The sequence below is a fragment of the Humulus lupulus genome, chromosome X, assembly GCF_963169125.1.
Source record: "Humulus lupulus chromosome X, drHumLupu1.1, whole genome shotgun sequence".
NCBI classification, from domain to species: Eukaryota; Viridiplantae; Streptophyta; class Magnoliopsida; order Rosales; family Cannabaceae; genus Humulus; species Humulus lupulus.
In genome coordinates this window covers 164,137,148-164,157,122 of record NC_084802.1, presented here as the reverse complement: position 1 = coordinate 164,157,122, position 19,975 = coordinate 164,137,148, and the positions used below count along the sequence as shown (strand labels likewise).

At 39.9% G+C, this 19,975-nt stretch overlaps 1 protein-coding gene across 3 annotated transcripts in view; it reads right to left on the bottom strand.

Moving 5' to 3' along the window:
* Positions 1-19,975, bottom strand: part of LOC133804817 (BEACH domain-containing protein B) — a 93,502-nt gene that overhangs the window by 46,616 nt on the left and 26,911 nt on the right. For all 3 annotated transcript variants that reach the window (XM_062242938.1, XM_062242939.1, XM_062242940.1), the window contains 6 exons: positions 19,646-19,970; positions 5,582-6,037; positions 5,316-5,474; positions 5,038-5,187; positions 350-505; positions 132-173 (listed from right to left, as the gene is read on the bottom strand). In XM_062242938.1, coding sequence (XP_062098922.1) covers positions 132-173; positions 350-505; positions 5,038-5,187; positions 5,316-5,474; positions 5,582-6,037; positions 19,646-19,970 — 1,288 coding nt within the window. The remainder of the gene's footprint in view (positions 1-131; positions 174-349; positions 506-5,037; positions 5,188-5,315; positions 5,475-5,581; positions 6,038-19,645; positions 19,971-19,975) is intronic.

Here is a 19,975-nt window from a genome sequence, read left to right as displayed (position 1 = left end):
GATAACAAGTTAATGGAATGAAAAGTTCAGAATAACAAGACCCAGAGAAAGAATGAAAGACAGGAGCTACTGCAAAAGTTTCAAGACCACATTTAAATTGAAAAAGATACACAGAAAAAAACACCACCAACCTTCCGCAGGATGCTTAGATAAAGTATGATCACATCTTCATTCTGAGTATTTAAAAAAAAAGTTAGAGGTATCCCTCAGCCTCTCAAGTATTCAATATGCTAAAGTCTACTAGCATAAATTAAAAAATCTGCAACAATTGAGCAAGTATAGTTCCATATAAAGAATCCTAAATGTGGAGTAAAACTTTTTTTTGAGAAGGTTTGCATCCTGTAGAAACCTTTATTATAGCACCTGCTTTTAGATCAAACTTCCCATCAACAACCATATCAAGCAGTGCATTTAAAAGACCTTCACTTGAATGCCACTGGCAAAAGTCAAGCAACAAACTTTGCAATGCCTGGTATCCTGTGCCGGCTAAAGCTCTAAATGCAGCCTGTAAAAATATACCAACCAATCAAGAAGTTCACAAGAAACTAAGGCTTGACATATAAACAAGCAAAGCTATGTGTCATTCAAATAGTAGTCAAAGATACATCTGGTAAAAACATAAAAAATAAGTAACAAACATGGAGAAGAAAAGTCATCACACAATCACATAGACAGCATCTCAGTACAGCAAAGTTTTACAATATATCTTACAGTCCAAGCCAAAACAACAAAAAAAGGGAACCACCATACACTCCAAGGAAAACGAAATCCATAAAGAGGCCAATATTTGCCCCTATAGTCATACACAATGTTAAGTAAAAGTTTATTAGCCTAATGGGTTTAATGCTATTATGTGGCTATACTAGCTATATGTTGGGGGCCCTGGGAATCTTTGCTTAAGAAATAGATCACTATTAATGAAATGGCTGTGGAGAGTTTCTCTAGAGCAAGGTCCGTTATGGTGTACAGTGATTAAAAGTAAGTATGGATTGCATGAAAACAGATGGGACACAAAAATCAGCTCTAGATGGTCTCTTAGGAGTCCATGGAAGAGCATAACCACTTTGTATGAGGATTTTTGAGCCAAGGGTATCTTTCAAGGTGGGAAATAGCAACCGGATTCGTTTTTGGGATGATATTTGGTGTGGTTGAAGGTCTTTAAAGGACTCCTTTCCAACGGTGGCAAGACTAAGTACAGGCAGCATGTCATTTCAGATTTTATAGTTGATAATAAGTCTCCAACAACATGGAATTTGCATCTCAGGAGGAACATGAGAGAGAGAGAGATTCCTGAGTGAACTCACTTTCTAGAAAGAATGTCTGGTGTCCAAGTCTGTGGCCTGTTGGAAGATTGCAGAATTTGGAAGGGAAATCTTACATTTTGTTGACAGTAAGAGGAAATCAAATCAAATCCTATGACTTGAATATAGCTGTTATTTCTCTTAGTTTCCTTATTTATAGGATTTGGAGATAAGGTTGTTTATTATGTAATTAAGGGTATTACTTGTGAAAACCCTATACATCGATTGTATACTATAAATATATGGAGAAATAAGAAATACAATTTCTTCTCACCAAGTTTATATGGTATCAGAGCCATAAGGCTCCATCTCCTCTCTCCGGCCATCCCTGTCCAGTCTGGCCTTATTATTTTTTGTTTCCAGCGGCACCCTCGGTTCCAGGCAACATCCTCAGTAGATCTCAGTCGCAGAACCCTTAGTTCCAGGCAGCATCCTCGACAAATCTCAATCGCAGGCCTCCTTCAATCGCAGGTCTCGGCAACTGTCCTTCAGCATTCTCTAGTTGTAGTCGCATGAGTCGCAATCGGTCTCCTCGGAAGTCCCAGTCGCATAAGGTAACGCAAAAGCCCTCGGAAATCCAGACGCACAAGTGACAATGTCGACTAGTGAAGAAGTGTCCTCTCAAACTATTGGGCCTCACCCAGCCCAAACCCAGCCCACTGAAAATGTTCCCCTTTTAGCCCAAACTCAGCCCATTAGTTCTATGGGCTCCCTTTATAACCCTGACAATGGTTCTCTTCATATCACAGCCCATATGCTTGTTGGCAAATATTATCTACAGTGGACCCAATCAGTCAAACTTGTTATTTGTGGTCGTGGGAAACTTGGGTACATTACAGTTGATTTCCCTGCACCTCCTTCCACTAATCATACATACAAGGTATAGCTAATTAATTCAATGGACTCAAAAATCAGTCGCAGATGTCTAATCTTTAAGACTGCTAAAGAGGTGTGGGACGCTGCCCCGAAAAATGTATTCTCATCTCGGAAACGCTTCTCAAACTATACCAAGCTCAAAGAGCTCAAACAAGGTAATCAAACTGTCACCCAAACAATATTTTTCGGACTTACAAGACTTGTGGCAGGAACTTGATTGATATCTGGGTACCACACCGCTGTGTGCTAACTGCACTACGCTCCAGTAGCAGCAATTAGAGAAAGAACAAGTTTTTGAGTTTCTTACTGGGTTAAACAGTAATCTTGATGTAGTCAGAGGCGTCTAGTTGGTCGTTCCCCATTTCCCAGCACTGAAGAAGCATTCTCTGAGGTTAGACTTGAAGAAGCACATTGTCGTGTCATGCTCACTACTATTGAACTGCAGTCCATGAAAAGTTCAGCTCTTGACTCCAAATCAGGCCCAACACCACATGGCAGATCCAATCCTAACCCTCAACCTAATCGTAAGGGTGACAAACCTTGGTGTGATCATTACCAACGTCACAGCCACATTCGATCTACTTGTTGGGAAATTTATGGCAAACCGCCAAACTGGACTCCTCGTCACCAGAATGACAAAGGCCTACCAAATTCAGAGTAAATTCTTCAAATACTCTATCTGTCAAGTTCTTTGGTTGCACCGCTTTTGTGCACGTTCACTCCCAACATCGGAGTAAATTTGATCCTAGAGCCATTAAGATAGTGTTTGTAGGTTATTCTCCTACCAAAATGGGTTTTCGGTGCTATTGTCCCCTCACCAAAAAATCATGTCTCAAGTGATGTCACATTTTTCGAAAACACTCCTTACTTCACCCCCACCTCGCTTCAGGGGGAGCACAACCATTACATGCAAGAAGCTCAGTGGTCGTGCGGATTAGAATTACCCCTTGCCACTCCATTCCCTTCTAAGCCAGAAATCACTTTTTCCTCTTCTCCTGAGCCAGAAATCTCTCCTGAGACAGAAACTAATCAATCCTCTGAACATCTGCCCTAAGAAAATCACTAAAACAGAAAGACATCCTCTCCTGAGAAGTGCTCGGGGTGTCCCATCGGTGGAATTTGGGCAGATCGGCTCTCCTGTGACCCAACTGGTTGTCACCCTGTCGTCGTATCACCGTCTACAGCTCAGTGAGTCTGATCGGCACTTACTGCTGCAGATTCGCTTACCTCCTTGCTAGTGGGTTGGTTCATTTGGGCAACAATCAGTTGCAAGGCTTTCTCCATGGCTGGCATACAAGCTAACCCCTCCTTCAGTGAACCCAAATCTGCCTTTACCGCCGCTAATTCTGACTGAACTTCATGCTGAAGCTCTGAAACTTTTCCATCCAAAGCCTCCACCACCGCTTCGAACTTCTTGGCCATTGTGGATCAGGAGTCTCTAATACCAATTGATAGGTATATCCTGTCAGTTAAGTATTATAGGAACAGAAAAATAGATCTAGGACAGGAAATCAGTGCAGCTTTTCATTGAACTAACAGGAATTTGAGAGCCTGTGTCTCTCCAAGTATAAGTTTACTCAGATAATCCACACCTCTTTGGTTACATTTTACAAGTCTCCAAATACAAGTTTACTCAGATAGGAAATAAAATCACAAAGATTTGATATTAGTTGATTAATATTAGTTGTTGTTTGTTGTATATACTTTCCCTATTTAAAGGATTAGATTTTATTCTAGCATTTATGTATAATATTATGAATAGTCCTATAAATGTGTAGCGAGTATTATTCAAGAAATACAATCAATTTTTCAATTCTATTACTTCTTTATCTTGAAGCTAACTACACCTTCCTCTCCAACTACCACATCTTTAATGCATTTATTTTGGGCAGAGGAAACTACGACCAAATCTGGAAACAAATTCTTCAAAGTTGTATCCCCTATCCAAATGTCTTCCCAAAATCTAATTCGATCACCCTTACCTACCTTAAACTAACCAAGTTTAAAGAATCATCATACAAATCTGCAATACCTTTCCAAGGCCCTCTAGTTGAAAATCTATCTCCCTTTTTAGTATCCCAGAGACTGTCGGCAACTCCATAACAACTTTGCATGACTTTATGCTATAAAAAGTCTCTTTCTAACAAGAACCTCCACAACCATTTCATAAGTAACCCTATGTTTCTCATTTCTAATCGGCCTATACCCAGCCCTCCTTCAAATCTAGGTTTACAGACCACATCTCAGGCCACCAAATGACCAGCCCCTGAAAGGTCTCCTCCTTCCCATAGAAAATCACGCATCATCTTTTCCAGCAAATTGATCACTACTTTAGGAACTCTAAAATCTGAGAGATGGTAGATGGGTAATGATGACAGGGCAAACTGACAAGTGTTAGTCGTCCCCTCTAGACAAAAATCTTTTCCATCCATCTAGATGTTTAGCACGTGTAGCCAAAACCGGCTCCTAGAACACCAATTTCCTAGGGGTTCCTCCCAAGGGCAAGCCCAAATACTTCATAGGCCACTTCCCCACTAAACAACCAATAGACAGCGCACGTGCTATTTATACATAAGATATATACAAACCCTAGGATCAATACTATAAATGCGATCCCATAAACTTGGCAATGACAATAACACAAAACATAAATAAGGAAATACAAAGAAATCAGAATTGGGTAACAAATACCCAAATTCATCTTATTATGGAAATAAATCTGATATGTTTACAGCTGTGAATTAGTATTTCCACACAGATATTGGACACTATATTTTCTTGTATGATGAACCATATTAACAATACAAGTAGTGTTGTTTTGTTTCAAAAAAAAAAAAAAAAGAAAGAAACAGAGGATTACCTTTGAGGCATCATTACTTGCGAGCAAACAGATAAGAGTTTGAAAAACATTCAAAACCAACTTTTCTCCACTCACTTTATTAAGGTTACCGTTTAGTAAAGAGACGACATGCAAAAAGCACTCTCCATCACGAAACAAAGCCTGATAGTACTGAAAGTACAAAATTTCATAGCACATCAGAATAATAAACGCTAGTTAAGCAGCTTTCCTAAACAAATCAAAAGGCACAGTGTACTAATGAAATTATTGAATAAGATCTGAATTGCAAAGTTCATTACCACAGGATCAGTCAAGAGTATATCTCGCATTCCAACCAGTAAATCAATGGACAGTTCTGCAAAGCACTTCTCACGTTCCTTTATTTCTGTAAACATTTCTAAATATTTAGAACATAACTGTAATTTGGCTGTTTGATCTTCCTCAGATGAAGGTACAATCTGAAAATAAGTATATATTTGTAATAAAATGATCAACCAACAGTTTAATTCTTAAATCTTATAACAGCACTCAGCACAACAATTCAATAAAAAAGTAACAAGAATACCTTCAGGAGCTCAAGTATATACTTAAGCACATTATTTCTCAAACGTTCTTCCCAAAACAAATCAAACAAACAATCAATACATGCAGAACTATGCAGAATTAAACTCCTAGCATCATCTGCTGCTGAGAAAATTGCCGTAAAGAGCTCCATGGATATATCCAGGCATTTGAGCCAACTTTGAGCTATTGCCTGCAAATTAGGTTTCTGCTGGGTGTAAGACGGAACCTCATCAGTGGCATTACCCTCAAAACCTATATTTCCAAACCTCTTGGATTCTTGGGCTTGAAGACAAGCAACTTTAAGCACCCGAGCAGCAGCATTAAGTGACTTACAAGAAGCAATAGTTTTCTCAGTTGAATGCTGTAATATACAAAGCAGACTCTTTGCAAGAACATTAGCAACTTCAGGATTACAAGCAGATTGCTCAAAGGCATCTAGCAGAGCAGACAATTCAGGCTGTCACAAAATGAGAAATATAAGACAGAGAAAGGTAAGAAATCATTCTGAAAATTTGGCAGCATGCGTACTTGAAATACAGACAAACAACATATCTTCACTTGCACAAGCAAAGAGATATCACATTCAGGTGTTATGCAGAATGTCAAGCAACTACCAAGTCCAACCTGAAAAACTATTGTTTAACATGTCACGGGAAACAATTAACTATGATCTTTTTATAGATAGCACAGACAGTCCTAGATCACCTTTATCTAATGGAACATTTTCAAAAACATGTTTAGTAAAACTAGTGCATAGAGATTCCACATGCCAAGCTTGCAAACTAACTCATTGAAATGTTCTTTAGATAAACCCTTAGTCAGTATATATGTGTGTTGTTGCTTGCTGGGAATGTAAACAACACATAATTCTCTTCCATCAATTTTTTCTTTAATAAAGTGTCTTTCCACTTCTACATGCTTGGTTCTGTCGTGATGAACTGGATTATGTGCTATGATTTGTTGTCACTATACAACTTCAGAGGCTCAATTCTTTGGAGTTTTAATTCTTCAAGTATTTACTTGATCCAGATCAGTTCACATACTCCCTGAGCGAGAGCTCTAAGTTCTACTTCGGCACTACTTCGAGCTACTACCAATTGCTTCTTACTTCTCCAAGTCACTAAGTTCCCCCAAACTTTAGTACAATACCCAGTAGTTGACCTTCTATCATCAATTGATCATGCTCAATACGCATCTGTGAAGGCCTCAACACCTCTTTCTTCGTTCTTCTTGAACAATAATCCAGTCCCTGGTGTTTTCTTCAAATAGCATAGGATTCTGTATACAGCTTCCAAATGTTCTTCTAAAGGATTGTGCATATATTGACTGACTAAGGTCACAGCAAATGCAATGTCAGGTCTCGTGTGAGATAGATAGATTAGTTTGCCTACTAAATGTTGATGCATCCCTTTGTCACCTGTTTATACTTGCCTTTCGGTTCAACCGGTGTCGCCACTGGTTTACAGCCACTCATTCTAGTTTCTTTGAAAAGATCCAGAATATATTTTCTCTGAGATACTGAAATTCCTTCTTTCGTTCTTGCAACCTCCATTCCGAGAAAGTACTTCATCGGTCCAAGATCTTTTACTTCAAACTCTTGGTCTAGCACACCTTTCACTCTTTCTTGTCCGCTACAATCATCACCTGTTATTATCATGTCATCAACATAGACGATGAGGATAGTAACCTTACCCTCTTGTGAGTATTTGAAGAACAAGGTGTGATCCGACTTTGCATGTTTATATCCATGCTTTCTTATCACCTGATTAAATCTTTCAAACCACGCCCTTGGGGATTGCTTTAGGCCATAGAGAGATTTTTTCAGATGACAGACACTCTCCTTTCCATATCTTCCTTCGAACCCTGGAGGAATTTTCATGAACACTTCTTCCAAATGACCATTAAGGAAAGCATTTTTAAGTCTAGTTGTTGCAAGGGCCAATCAAGAATGGCAGCAATTGATAGGAGAACCCTTACTGTGTTTAATTTGGCGACAGGAGCAAATGTCTCATTGTAGTCTACACCATACGTCTGAGTGAACCCTTTTGCAACTAAGTCTTGCTATGTATCAATCTATTGTTCCATCAGCTTTGTGTTTAACTGTAAACACCCACTTATAGCCCACCGCATATTTATTTCTAGGCCTATTGATTATTGTCCATGTAGTGTTGGCTTCCAGTGCCTCAATTCTACATACACTGCTTTCTTCCATTCCTTCTGTGAGAGAGCCTCGGTAATATTCTTGGGAACCACCACTCGCTCAACTTTTGCTAGAAAAGCTTTATAGTGTGGAGTTAGTCTACAATAGCAGACATAACTCGACATTGGGTGTTGAGTACAACTTCGAACTCCCTTTCTTTGGGCAATTGGTAACTCAGATTCAGGTTCCACCATATTGGAAGACCCAATATTAAGAACATCAGTAGGTAAAATAGGATTAGGAGAAGGATTACTTACATCAAGAGTAGTCTGTGAGTCGGACTCGTGAGACGTTGGGGCAGTAGTCGCCTAGATTACTTGATGATCTTTTTGTCGCCGAGAATAAACTAAGAGTTCCTTAGTTTTGGGCGCTTGAGATTGTTTCTCAGAAGAGCTTGTAAATTCTGAAATTTCAGGAATAGCAAGTTTAGGAGTAGCCTTAGGCAGACATGTATACCAACTAGAAACGTCACTCACCGTCCCCCACTGAAGTGAAAAGTTGGGATAAAATAGTTGCTCTTCATTGAATGTAACGTCTAAGGAGACGTACATACAACGAGTAGAGGGATGGTAGCACTTGTACCCTTTTTTTGGTAGAAGAGTAGCCCAAAAAAACGCACCTGAGAGCTCGGGGATCAAACTTAGAATGATTTGGACCAAGGACATGAACATAAAAGATATATCCAAACGTGTTTAAAGGAAGATTAGAAACAAGTGGTGTATGTAGATATATTTTAAGAAGGATAGAGAGTGGACTGTGATATGTTAACACTCGAGATGGCATTCTATTGATGAGATTGACAGCGGTAAGGATATCCTCACCCCAGAATTGTTTTGGGACAGAATTTGTAAACACAAGGGCCCTAGCAATTTCCAATAGATGCCTATTTTTGCGTTCAACAATCCCATTTTGTTGGGGTGCGCCTACACATGAGCTTTTGTGAACTATGCCACGAGAGAGAAGGTAATCACCCAAAGATTGAGTTAAAATATTAAGTTCCATTATCTGTGTGTAAAATCTGAAGATTTGCATTGAATTGGGTTTTAATCATGGAGTGAATTTTTAAATGTCATGGCAGCATCAGATTTATTTTTAAGGAGAAACACCCAACTAATAAGTGTGTGATCATCAACAAAAGTGATAAACCATCTTGTCTTTGTAGTATTTGTTATTCTAGAAGGTCCTACAAATCACTATGAATAAGAGTAAAAGACTGAGTTGATTTGTAGGGTATAAGGAGAAAAACAGCACGTATGCTTAGCAAATTGACAAATTTCATATTTAAATAAGCTCAAGTTTTTATTTTGAAACAAATTAGGAAATAAATATTTTAAATATAAAAAATCAGGGTAGCCTAGCCTATAATGCCACCGCATAATATCATTATCACTAGAAGAAATACAACTAGAAACAGAAGCTTTATTCACTTAAGCAGGAGGAAATGGATCAAAGTAATACAGCCCACTACATGTCTTCGCATTCCCAATTGTCTTCCTTGAGGACATATCCTGAAAAATACAGCAAGTGATGAGAGAGAGTCGAAACACTGCTGATCATGAGTTATTTTACTGACAGAAAGAAGATTACAAGATAAATTAGCAACATGAATGATAATTGAATAGGCCATTTACATCCCACAGAAGAGAGGGAACCATCAGCAATTTTAATTTTGAGTTCTTGGGCAAGGTGTGTAAGTGGTGAACTGATTGGACTGGCCAGTCATGTGATTCGAGGCCCCTGAATCCACAATCCAAGCAGTCGAACACTGAAGACAGCGGAAGTACTTGGATTGAAGGAGGATGAAGGATCAGATGCAGAAGCAGTGTTCAAAAGCTGATGGAGTTGAGTAATCTGAGCTGGAATAAATGGAAAGAGCTCGGGTGGTACAGCAATGAAGGCTTGGCTGTCAGAATTGGAACAAGTTGAGGAACGAGGCTTCCAATCAACAGGTTTACCGTGAATTACCCAACACTTCTCCTTGGTATGACCAACCTTATTGCAGTGGGAACACCAGGGGCGTGCACGACGATTCCCACGAGGGTCATCACCATCATTAGAGCGTCGGACAGCAAGAGCAAATTGGTCATTTTCAGCAGCGAATGGAGGTCCCATCATGACTCTTTTCTTGCTCTCCTCCCTACAAACCTCAGCAAAAGCCTCTCGGATGGTGGGAAGAGGATTTTTTCCCAAGAGATGACCACGCACCTCATTAAGGTCTCGGTTCAGGCCATGGCAAAAATCAAAAAGTCTCGATCAAGCATTTTTTTATAAAAAGAAGCATCAGCAGAACATTGCCATTCAGGAACATACAAAAGGTTTATCTCTTGCCAAAGATTATAAAGGATACCATAATATTGAGTTACCATAAGGGAATTCTGTCGCTGGTCCCGAAGCCTTGATTTGAGTTCAAAGACTTGAGCCAAATTGTTCAAATCTAAGAAGGCCTCCTGAACCGTTTCCCACACCTCACAAACAGTAGAAAGGAATAAATAGGTCTTACCAATATCAACCTCCATGGAGTTGATGAACCAAGCCAATGATGAGGTAGTTTTCAGATTCCCATTCGGCATAGGAAGGAGTTTTCAGATTCTCATTTGACATAGGAAGGATCGGTAGCAACAGGAGTAGCGATAGCACCAGTGAGATACCCCAAGCGACCACAGCCACGGAGATACATCTTCACAGATTGGGACCATTGCAGAAGATTCTAGCCATTCAGTTTATGGATTGTGATTTGGAGGAAGTTTTGATGATCAAATGATATGGGAGAGGCATTGGAGGGAGCTTTGATGATAGAAGAATCGACTGAAGTATCATCAGAGGTGATGGAAATAGTGGGGGCGGTTTGTTTTGGAAGGGTATCATCAAGTAGAGAAGCCATGTGGAAAAGAAGGCTGAAATTTTTTTCAAAATTTTGGGTTTAGAGGGATGGCACTGATACCATGTGGAAATTAGACTTTAATATTTTATTGAATAAGAGTGTAGAAATAATTTGAAATATTACTTAGTATTTTACAACTAAGGTGTAATTAATGTAAATTAATTTATACCTAGAATATTCCTTTATACCCAGTCTATTTAAAGGCTATTCCTTTAGAAGTAAAAACAATCAATCATGAGTATATTTTTCCACATGGTAACAGAGCCAAAGAAAAAACTCTAACGAGAACGATCCAAATCCAAAAACCGATCCAAAAGAGCCACTTAAGATCGAACCGTCCAAAATTAGTGAGCCAAAATGGCCACCATCTTGAGGGGGGATGTTAGAGAAAATATCCCACATGGAAAGTATGCGAGTATATTCAACAATTTATAAGAGCATGGATTACTCCACTTTTCACCAATTGGTTTTGAGATAGAACATCATGTTTCTTACCATAAACTTCATTTTACTTCTAGACCACTTTCCACATTATAACATGGTATCAGAGCCAAGTTGCAAAAGGGTTCACTCAAACTTATGGGGTGGACTACACAGAAACATTTGCACTAGTGGCAAAACTAAACACAGTAAGAATTCTCCTATCAATGGCTGCTAATCTTGATTGGCCATTGCAACAACTTGATATTAACAACGCCTTTCTAAATGGAAATTTAGAGGAAGAGGTCTATATGAAGATTCCTCCTGGTCTCGAAGGAAAATATGGAAAAGAAACAGTATGTCACTTAAAGAAATCTCTCTATGGCTTGAAACAATCACCACGAGCATGGTTTGAGAGGTTAAATCAAGTGATCAAGAAGCATGGGTATAAACAAGGTCAGTCGGATCATACTCTATTCTTTAAACATTCACAAGATGGTAAGATTGTAATTCTTATTATCTATGTTGATGATATGATTCTAACAGGAAATGACCTTAATGGAATGGAGGAGCTTAAAAGAGTACTAGCCCAAGAATTTGAGGTAAAAGATCTTGGTCAGATGAGATACTTGCTGGGTATGGAGTTTGCAAGAACCAAGCATGGGATTTCAGTCTCTCAACGTAAGTATGTTATTGATCTACTCAAAGAGACTGGTATGCTCGGATGTAAACCAGCAGCAACCCCAGTAGAACCCAAAGAGAAGTACAAGAAGAAAGAAAAGGAAAAACCTATAGACAAAGGGACGTATCAACGACTAGTGGGAAAATTGATCTATTTATCTCAAACCAGACCTGACATTTCCTTTGCAGTTAGCTTGGTCAGTCAGTATATGCACAACCCTTTTGAAGAACACTTGGAGGCAGTCTACAGGATATTACGGTATCTAAAGAAGACGCATGGAAAAGGTCTGTTGTTCAGAAAAAATGAAGAAAGAGGCATAGAAGCTTTCACTGATACAGACTGGGTAGGTTCAATTGAGGACAGAAGATCAACATCTGGATATTGTACCAAAGTATGGTGAAACCTTGTTACTTGGAGAAGCAAGAAACAACCTGTTGTTGCAAGATGCAGTGTTGAAGCTGAGCATAGAGCCCTTGCTCAAGGAGTATGTGAATTGATCTGGATCAAACGAGTTCTTGAAAAACTACAACTTCAAAGAGCGAATCCTTTGAAACTATACAGTGACAATAAATCAGCTATTAATATAGCACACAATCCGGTTCATCATGATAGAACCAAACATGTGGAGGTGGACCGTCATTTCATAAAAGAAAAAAAGCTATGTGTCGTTTATGTGCCAAGCAAACAACAAGCTACTGATTTGCTAACAAAAGGATTATCAAAAGAAAGCTTTAATGAGCAAGTGTGCAAGTTGGGCATGTGGGATTTGTATGCACCAGCTTGAGGGAGGGTGTAGAAATAATTTGAATTTTTTTTGAAAAAGAGACAAAGGTCAAAAGGCTGACCTCTACTCAAATAGTTGAGAACCCTCACCTATGGCGGAGGAATACCGTGGTTACAATTAAAACAACAAAACAGCCAAAAAAAAAACCACAACAAACCCCACCCCCAGAAATTAAATCCAGAAGTTGCCCCAATCTCTAATAAGGTCATAGAAGGCAACCCCCTCAAAACAATTGTTTCTATACACCCAAGTAGCCACTCAAAATTTTATCTTATCCCAAATAGTCTCTACAAAATTGGAAATATCTTCGAATAGTCTGTTATTTCTCTCAAGCCATAAGGCCCAAAAAGTTGCCAACACAGTAGTTTGCCAAAGACGTGAAACTCGCTTCCCGCCCCCTAACCTAGTGAGAAACAATTGAGAACAGTTAGAGGGCATACACCAAAGAATACCAAACTCAGCTAAGACTTTTCCCCACACTTCTCTTGAAAAATGACACTCCAAGAATAAATGACTAGTGGATTCTCCTACCTGCTTACAACAAACGCACCAACTAGGGGACAAACAGTGGTAGGGTCTTCTTCTTTGCAAGTTGTCATGAACATTTAGTTTATTGTTGAAAACCAACCAACCAAACACTTTAACTCTCGAGGGAGAGACACTTTTCCACAAAGACTTTCCCCACTCCCGAACAGAACCCAACTGAGCATAACTTAACCTCCAAAAGGCCGATTTGCAAGAGAATACTTCATTAACGTCAGATATCCAAGCCCTCCGATCTTCTAAAACTACTGGTAAAACCACCCTTTCTAACAAAAGTAATAACTGAGATAGACTAGTGACCTCCCTATAAAAAAAAAATTCCTTCTAAAACACAAATCTCATCCCTGAGTTTGGAGGCCCGACTCCCCTCCTAAAACCACCAAATCCCTAATCAAACAGTTCCCGGACATTGAAATCAAAAATAAATCTGGGAACTGATTCTTTAAAGGAGCACCGTTAATCCAAATATCTTCCCAAAAGCGGATTCGATCCCCTTTCCCCACCTTGAAACTAACCACCTGAAGATATTCCTCATAAAGGGAAGAAATATCTTTCCACGGGCCACGAACAGACAACCTCCTCCCTCTACCAGTGTCCCAAAAGCCTCCATCCCCCCCATACCTACTCAGCACCACTCTATGCCACAAGGTGTTCTTTTCCATCGGAAAGCGCCACAGCCACTTCATGAGGAAAGCCTTATTTCTTGCATCCAAATTGCCAATACCAAGGCCCCCGTGATCCCGAGATTTACAAACTTCTTTCCAAGAGACCAGATGATCCGACTTAGAATGATCCGCATCTACCCAAAGAAAGTCCCGCATCAGTTTTTCCAACACATCTACCACCCCTTTAGGAATACGAAAAAGCGACAAATAATACACCGGGATAGAAGAAAGAACCGATTGGATAAGTGTCAATCTGCCTCCCCTAGAAAGGAAAGCACACTTCCACCCATCCAACCGCTTAGCACAACTTGAAACCACAGGCTCCCAAAATCCTTTGTTACGAGGGGAATCCCCCAAAGGAAGACCCAAATACTTCATAGGCCACTGACCCACCTCACACCCAATCTCCCTAGCTCGAAGATTCACTATTTCCTCCTCCAAGTTAATCCCTAATAACTGGCACTTCTGCAGGTTAATAGAGAGTCCATAAACAACACTAAAAACTTTCAGAATATCCAACAGAGCTGACAAAGACTCGTTATCGTCCACAAAAAATATCGTATCGTCTGCAAACTGAAGATGGCTGACTTCCACCAAATCTTTCCCTACTTTGAAACCTCGCAACGCCAAGACGCTCTTGGCCTTATCCACCATCCTACCCAAAACATCAACCACCAAGGTAAACAGGAAAGGTGAGAGGGAGTCACCTTGGCGAAGACCTCTAGAACCCTTAAATTTCCCCCTCGGTCTCCCATTTAAAAACACGAAGAAAGTAGAAGACAAACACCCCAGAATCCACTTTTTCCAAACTACACCAAAGCCTTTCTTTTCCAGAACGAAACCCAGGAAATCCCAATCTACACAATCGTAAGCTTTAGCAAAATCAATTTTGAAAACCCAACCCTTCTTGCCTTTACTCCGATACTCCTCCACTGCCTCATTAGACACCAACACTGTATCCAAGATCTGCCTGCCCTATACAAAAGCTCTGAGTCTCAGCTACTGTATCAGAGAGAACTCCTCTTAGGCGTCCTGCCAGCACCTTTGAAATAATTTTGTAGAGACTAGTAACCAAACTAATTGGCCTGAAATCTCGCACCCGAAAACCATCCAACTTCTTCGGAATTAGGCAAATGTATGTTTCATTGGTCCTCTGATGAATAACCCCATCCTTAAAGAAACCATCGAACACCACTTGGAGGTCACTCTTAACCGTATCCCAATTATCCTGATAGAAAGCCAAAGAAAATCCATCGGGACCCGGAGCCTTAGACCCATCACAATTGAAAACTGAACGACGAATTTCCTCTTCCGAGAACGGTCTCTCAAGGAGAGAGGACAAGAAAGAGGGAATAGGCTCCCAAGAGATACCTTCGACACCGCTCCACCTCCTAGGGACCGAAGAATACAACGAGGAATAAAAATCAACAATTGCCTTCTCAATATCCGCATCTTTGTCAAGGATAGTACCATCCTCTTGCTCAATTCTAGAGATGAAATTCCTAACTTTACGAGCGCTAAGGATACTATGAAAGAGCTTGGAATTAGAATCTCCTTGTTTAGCCCATTGACATTTCAACTTAAACCAAACTCCTCTCTCCTCTTCAAAGACAACTTGCTGCCATTCTTCCTTAATCTTCCTTCCCTCCGAGAGAAGTTGATCATTCCACAGTCCACCTTCCTCTAACCTATCCAACTCGAACATCCTTCTTTCTAGGGAATGTTTAAGCAAAGATCTTGATCTAAAAACCTCCTTACTCCACCCCTTAACTTTATCTTTAACCAAAGAAAGTTTTTCCATGAACCCATAGCCCGGCCACCCTATCATCTTAGACGAGTTCCACCACTTCTGACAAAGCACCGTGAAATCCTTATGCTCAAGCCAGGAATAATCAAATCTGAAAGGGCTGGGACCCCACGAAGGAGGATTGGAATCCAACACAATAGGCAGTGATCTGAGACGATGCGAACCAACACTTCTTGACGAATGAAAGGATAGAACTCAATCCACAAGGGCGAAAATAAAAATCTATCGAGCCTACTATATATAGGCCTCTGTCTGAAATTAGACCAAGTGAAACGGCCATTATGGAGCTTAGGATCCACCAAGTTCATCTCTCTAATCAACGCATCAAAATTCTTCATACTTCTAGTATTGGACACGCTGTTCAGTTTCTCATCTCCTCTCCTAACCACATTAAAATCTCCCCCCAGACACCAATGACTGCCACAAATGACTTGTAAACCTGCCAACTCATCCCAAAACCTATCCCGTTTACCAGAAGCCACAGGCCCATAAACACCGGAAAACCACCAAGGGTTCTTACCCTCAGTTTCAATACAAATGGAAACGGTGAACTCCCCAACCAAGGAATCCGAAACAGAAACACTACGAGTATCCCATACAACTAACGTCCCGCCTGATCTACCCATAGCGTGCTGAAAAATCCAAGCTTTAAATCTGGACCTCCAAATACTCCCTATAAAACTCCCGTCTATTTTAACCTTTTTCACCTCTTGAAGCACAATAAGGTCAGGATTGACCTTGCAAATGGTTTCTTTTATCGCCCTCCGCTTCTCTTTATTACCACTTCCCCTTACATTCCATGATAAAATCCTCATGGGAATTTTCGACACCCAATCATTCTCCTATTCTCATAATTCACATTAAATTCAAGTTTCTTAAGTTCACGTGCACTCTTTTTAGGCAAAGATGAAGGGCTTCCTTTCTCTTCCTCCCCTAGCTTACTAGGTAGTAATGAAATTCCAAACGACTCCACCGGAACAAGCCTTGAGAGATCATGAGGGCTGTCCGCCTCTTCCACAGTAATTTCCTCTAAACACACACCCTCTTTCTCAATTCCAGGAGCATGTTTTACCTCAGAACCTTTCGCTTCATCTACTTCACACCACAACCTTCTAGCTTGGACTATGATATCTTCAATATCCTCCCTGTCAACATCAGAGTCCAAGTCTAAATCCTCCTCCTCTGAGCTACAAATTTCCGAAGGACCATCTTCCACAGGAAAAAAGAACCCATCCTCTTCCAAATCTTGTCCTGTAGCCATCGTTGTCTCTAACTGTTCTTCTAAAAGAGCATTACTCACTGGAAATGAACCTTTTGGCTTACGATGATACACTTTCAGGCTTTTAGTTGAAAACTCAAGGCTTGTCTCTTCCTTTACTGACTTTTGAAGAGAAACCACCCCACGGCTAGGAACCTTTTCTGACTGATCTGTCCAAAGAAAGACTCTCCCCTTGCCGAAGGCCTCACAAAGCTTGGGACTTCTAATTTTTCGATTAGGCCAATTCCAATTGGCCTTTAAATCCTTCAAGGGTCGGCAGCCCACTCCTAAGTCCATCAAAGTTGGATTGAAGAGAGCCCTAACATGGGTTAAATCTATTTTAAAAGAAACAGCCCTGTTTTCCAAAGTCAAGGCCCAGCCCAACCATCCAACAGAAAAAGCAATTTGAAACTTCCCTTTAGGACACGTGCCTTTATTAAAATAAGAATAGCTAAAACACGTGCCCTCCTCTTCCTTTTCTGAGATAGATAAGTCTGAAAAAAGTCTTTTGAAAATAGACTTTAAAGAGGAGCAAGAATTGAGTGTAACAATCCCTTTTTTTCCGCGATCAGCATCCTGAAAATCCGGATCCGAATTAAAGTCCTCAGCCGACTGGGAATTGATTTGGTTGACCTCCGGCAACACCTCAATCGCTGCACCCCCAATGGCCGGCGCAACCACACCTGGAAAACCCTCCCTCTGAAACTCCCTTGGCGGCTCTGAAATCTCTGACTCAGCCTTCGGACCCTGGGTCTTTTTTCTGACCCAGATTTTTCTGCCACCTCTTCATGAAGAACCAGACGAAACTCCCCACTTTCCAAGCTTGAACAATCTTAAAGAAATGAAATTGCCATCATATGGCAAAGAGAGGAATTCATGAATGAAACCCTTCGGCTTACCCACTACTTTCAACCGTGCAATTGACACATCTTCCATCTCTACAGTGCTTTTATCCACCTCCATCAATCCCCCGCATAAATTTCCTATCACCTTAAAAACATGCATATTCCATAAATTCAGTGGTAAACCATCCACTCCTATCCATTCTTGAGAGCATAAAAACTTCTTCTCGAACAATTGAGATTTCCAATTCCAAAGAGAAGCAGAAATCAAGCATTTATTCGAGAAATGAAACTCCCCTTTAGAGACAATATCCTTTTACAGATCGGCAGTGGGACACCACAGAATGGCCCTATCATCAGACAAGAATGACAGATCAACTAGATTCCCAAACTGCTTTTGGAAATTCCTTAGAACAACCTCCCATGCAGTAGCACTTCCAGATTGAATCACCATCACAGCAAAACCTTTCCTCAACGACAAGGCCTGAGAAGTTTGAAGCTTAAGAGGGTCCTTACAATCAACCGCACCCTTCGCTGACACCACTTCTGCCCAGGATTGCTTAGAGACCCTTGGATCTGGACATATTTTCCATCTTGAATCCTTCTCCATTCTTCCAACCACCCCAATAAGGCACTTGTTCATCTCCATCCAACTGGACTCCCATCCTTCATCTGGAATAATAACACTTCTGATCATTCTATTCCTTAATGTGGAAACCTTGAGGAAAACGCCTCTGATATTCTTGAAGCACTCAACAATAACGATCATTGAGGAGTTTCTAAAAGAACTCTTGAAACCCACCCTATCCTCACACCCTTCAGAAACACTAACCTTCGGATCTCACCGATCAGCCACCTTGCTCCATCTAAAGGCACCAAAATCTCATAGCCTGACAATCTCGTTCTTTCACACAAACGAACAGCCTCACCATCAGCTGTGAGTGAAATCATGAAAGCTTTGTGTGCTGTCCTGAAACTCCAACAACGATTATTGGAAATCTCAGGAACAGAATCAACCTTACGCCCAGATCGAAAAGGAAAAAAAGATTTCTTAACCCCATAACCAGAAGGGTCATGGGGAGCTCTCCTAACACTCCTAACTCTCCTATCGCTCATAGCTCCGATATTGCATTTCCTTTGAGTTGTATTGGTCAGTTCAAAAAGTTTAGCAAAGTTCAGCAAATTTGCTTCAAGTTTTTTACATTAAAAATATAAAGAACAACTTTTGAGTAGAGTTACAATTAAGTAACCCAAAACCCACAAAACAATTTACTTAGTATTTTACAGCTAAGGTGTAATTAATGTAAATTAGTTTATACCTAGAATATTCCTTTGTACTCAGCCTATTTAAAGGCTATTCCTTTAGAAGTAAAAACAATCAATCAAGAGTATATTTTTCCACAGAGAGCTATGCCTTTAAATAAGCAATGTACAGAGAATGAGGGTGTTGGTAATGGATACAAAATATCCTATCATAATTACAGACATTCTAGGAAGAAATAAGTCAGCCTATAATTAGCTAAATATAGAAACTAAATATTTTATTCAGCTTGGTTTCCCATTCTAAAAGGGATACTGTATAATAATAATAATAAAACATTATTTCCTACAATATGCTTTCTTTATCATCAATCTCTCTCTACACTTTCTCCCTCCTTGTTCACTCTCTACACTTTCTCTCATCTCAATCGTTCTCTACACTTTTTTCTCCTCACACTATCACTCTCTCTACACATTCTCTCTCCTCACAAAAACAAAAAATGTAGTTACCCAAAAAAAATGTTTCTCAAAAAAATGTATCTCTACTTTAAAAAACAAAAGAAAGTAATACCAAATGGGTCCAAAGAAATTGGCTATCACATGTTGTTTGATACACAAGAATCCATCTCCACACTTCAATTACTTGATACAAATGGCAAATCATGTATATGTAATGATAGATGAAATGTGTACAAACAATTAAAATTGGGAAAGGAAAAGTACCAAGTTATGTGCACTTCCACTCAAAGTAGCTGCAAACTCCACAAAAGAGATTAACTCCCTTTGGAGAATTTGGACCCCATAAATCTTTGGTTGATTGTCAGTGATATGAGAAATAGAATAAGCTTCATTCTTGGTTAGAGACTCGTTATATGTGCAAAACTCTGCAGAAACATCCTCAGAAGCTGGTCCAAAATAGAAAAAACTCTCGGAAAAGATAAATTCCCATATTCCTTCTTCTCGAAATACATCTAATGATAAAGGGAATTCAACAAGGACCTTCCTGAATGCAACTAGAATGCAATACTGCAGAGTTTTAATAAAGACCCTGAA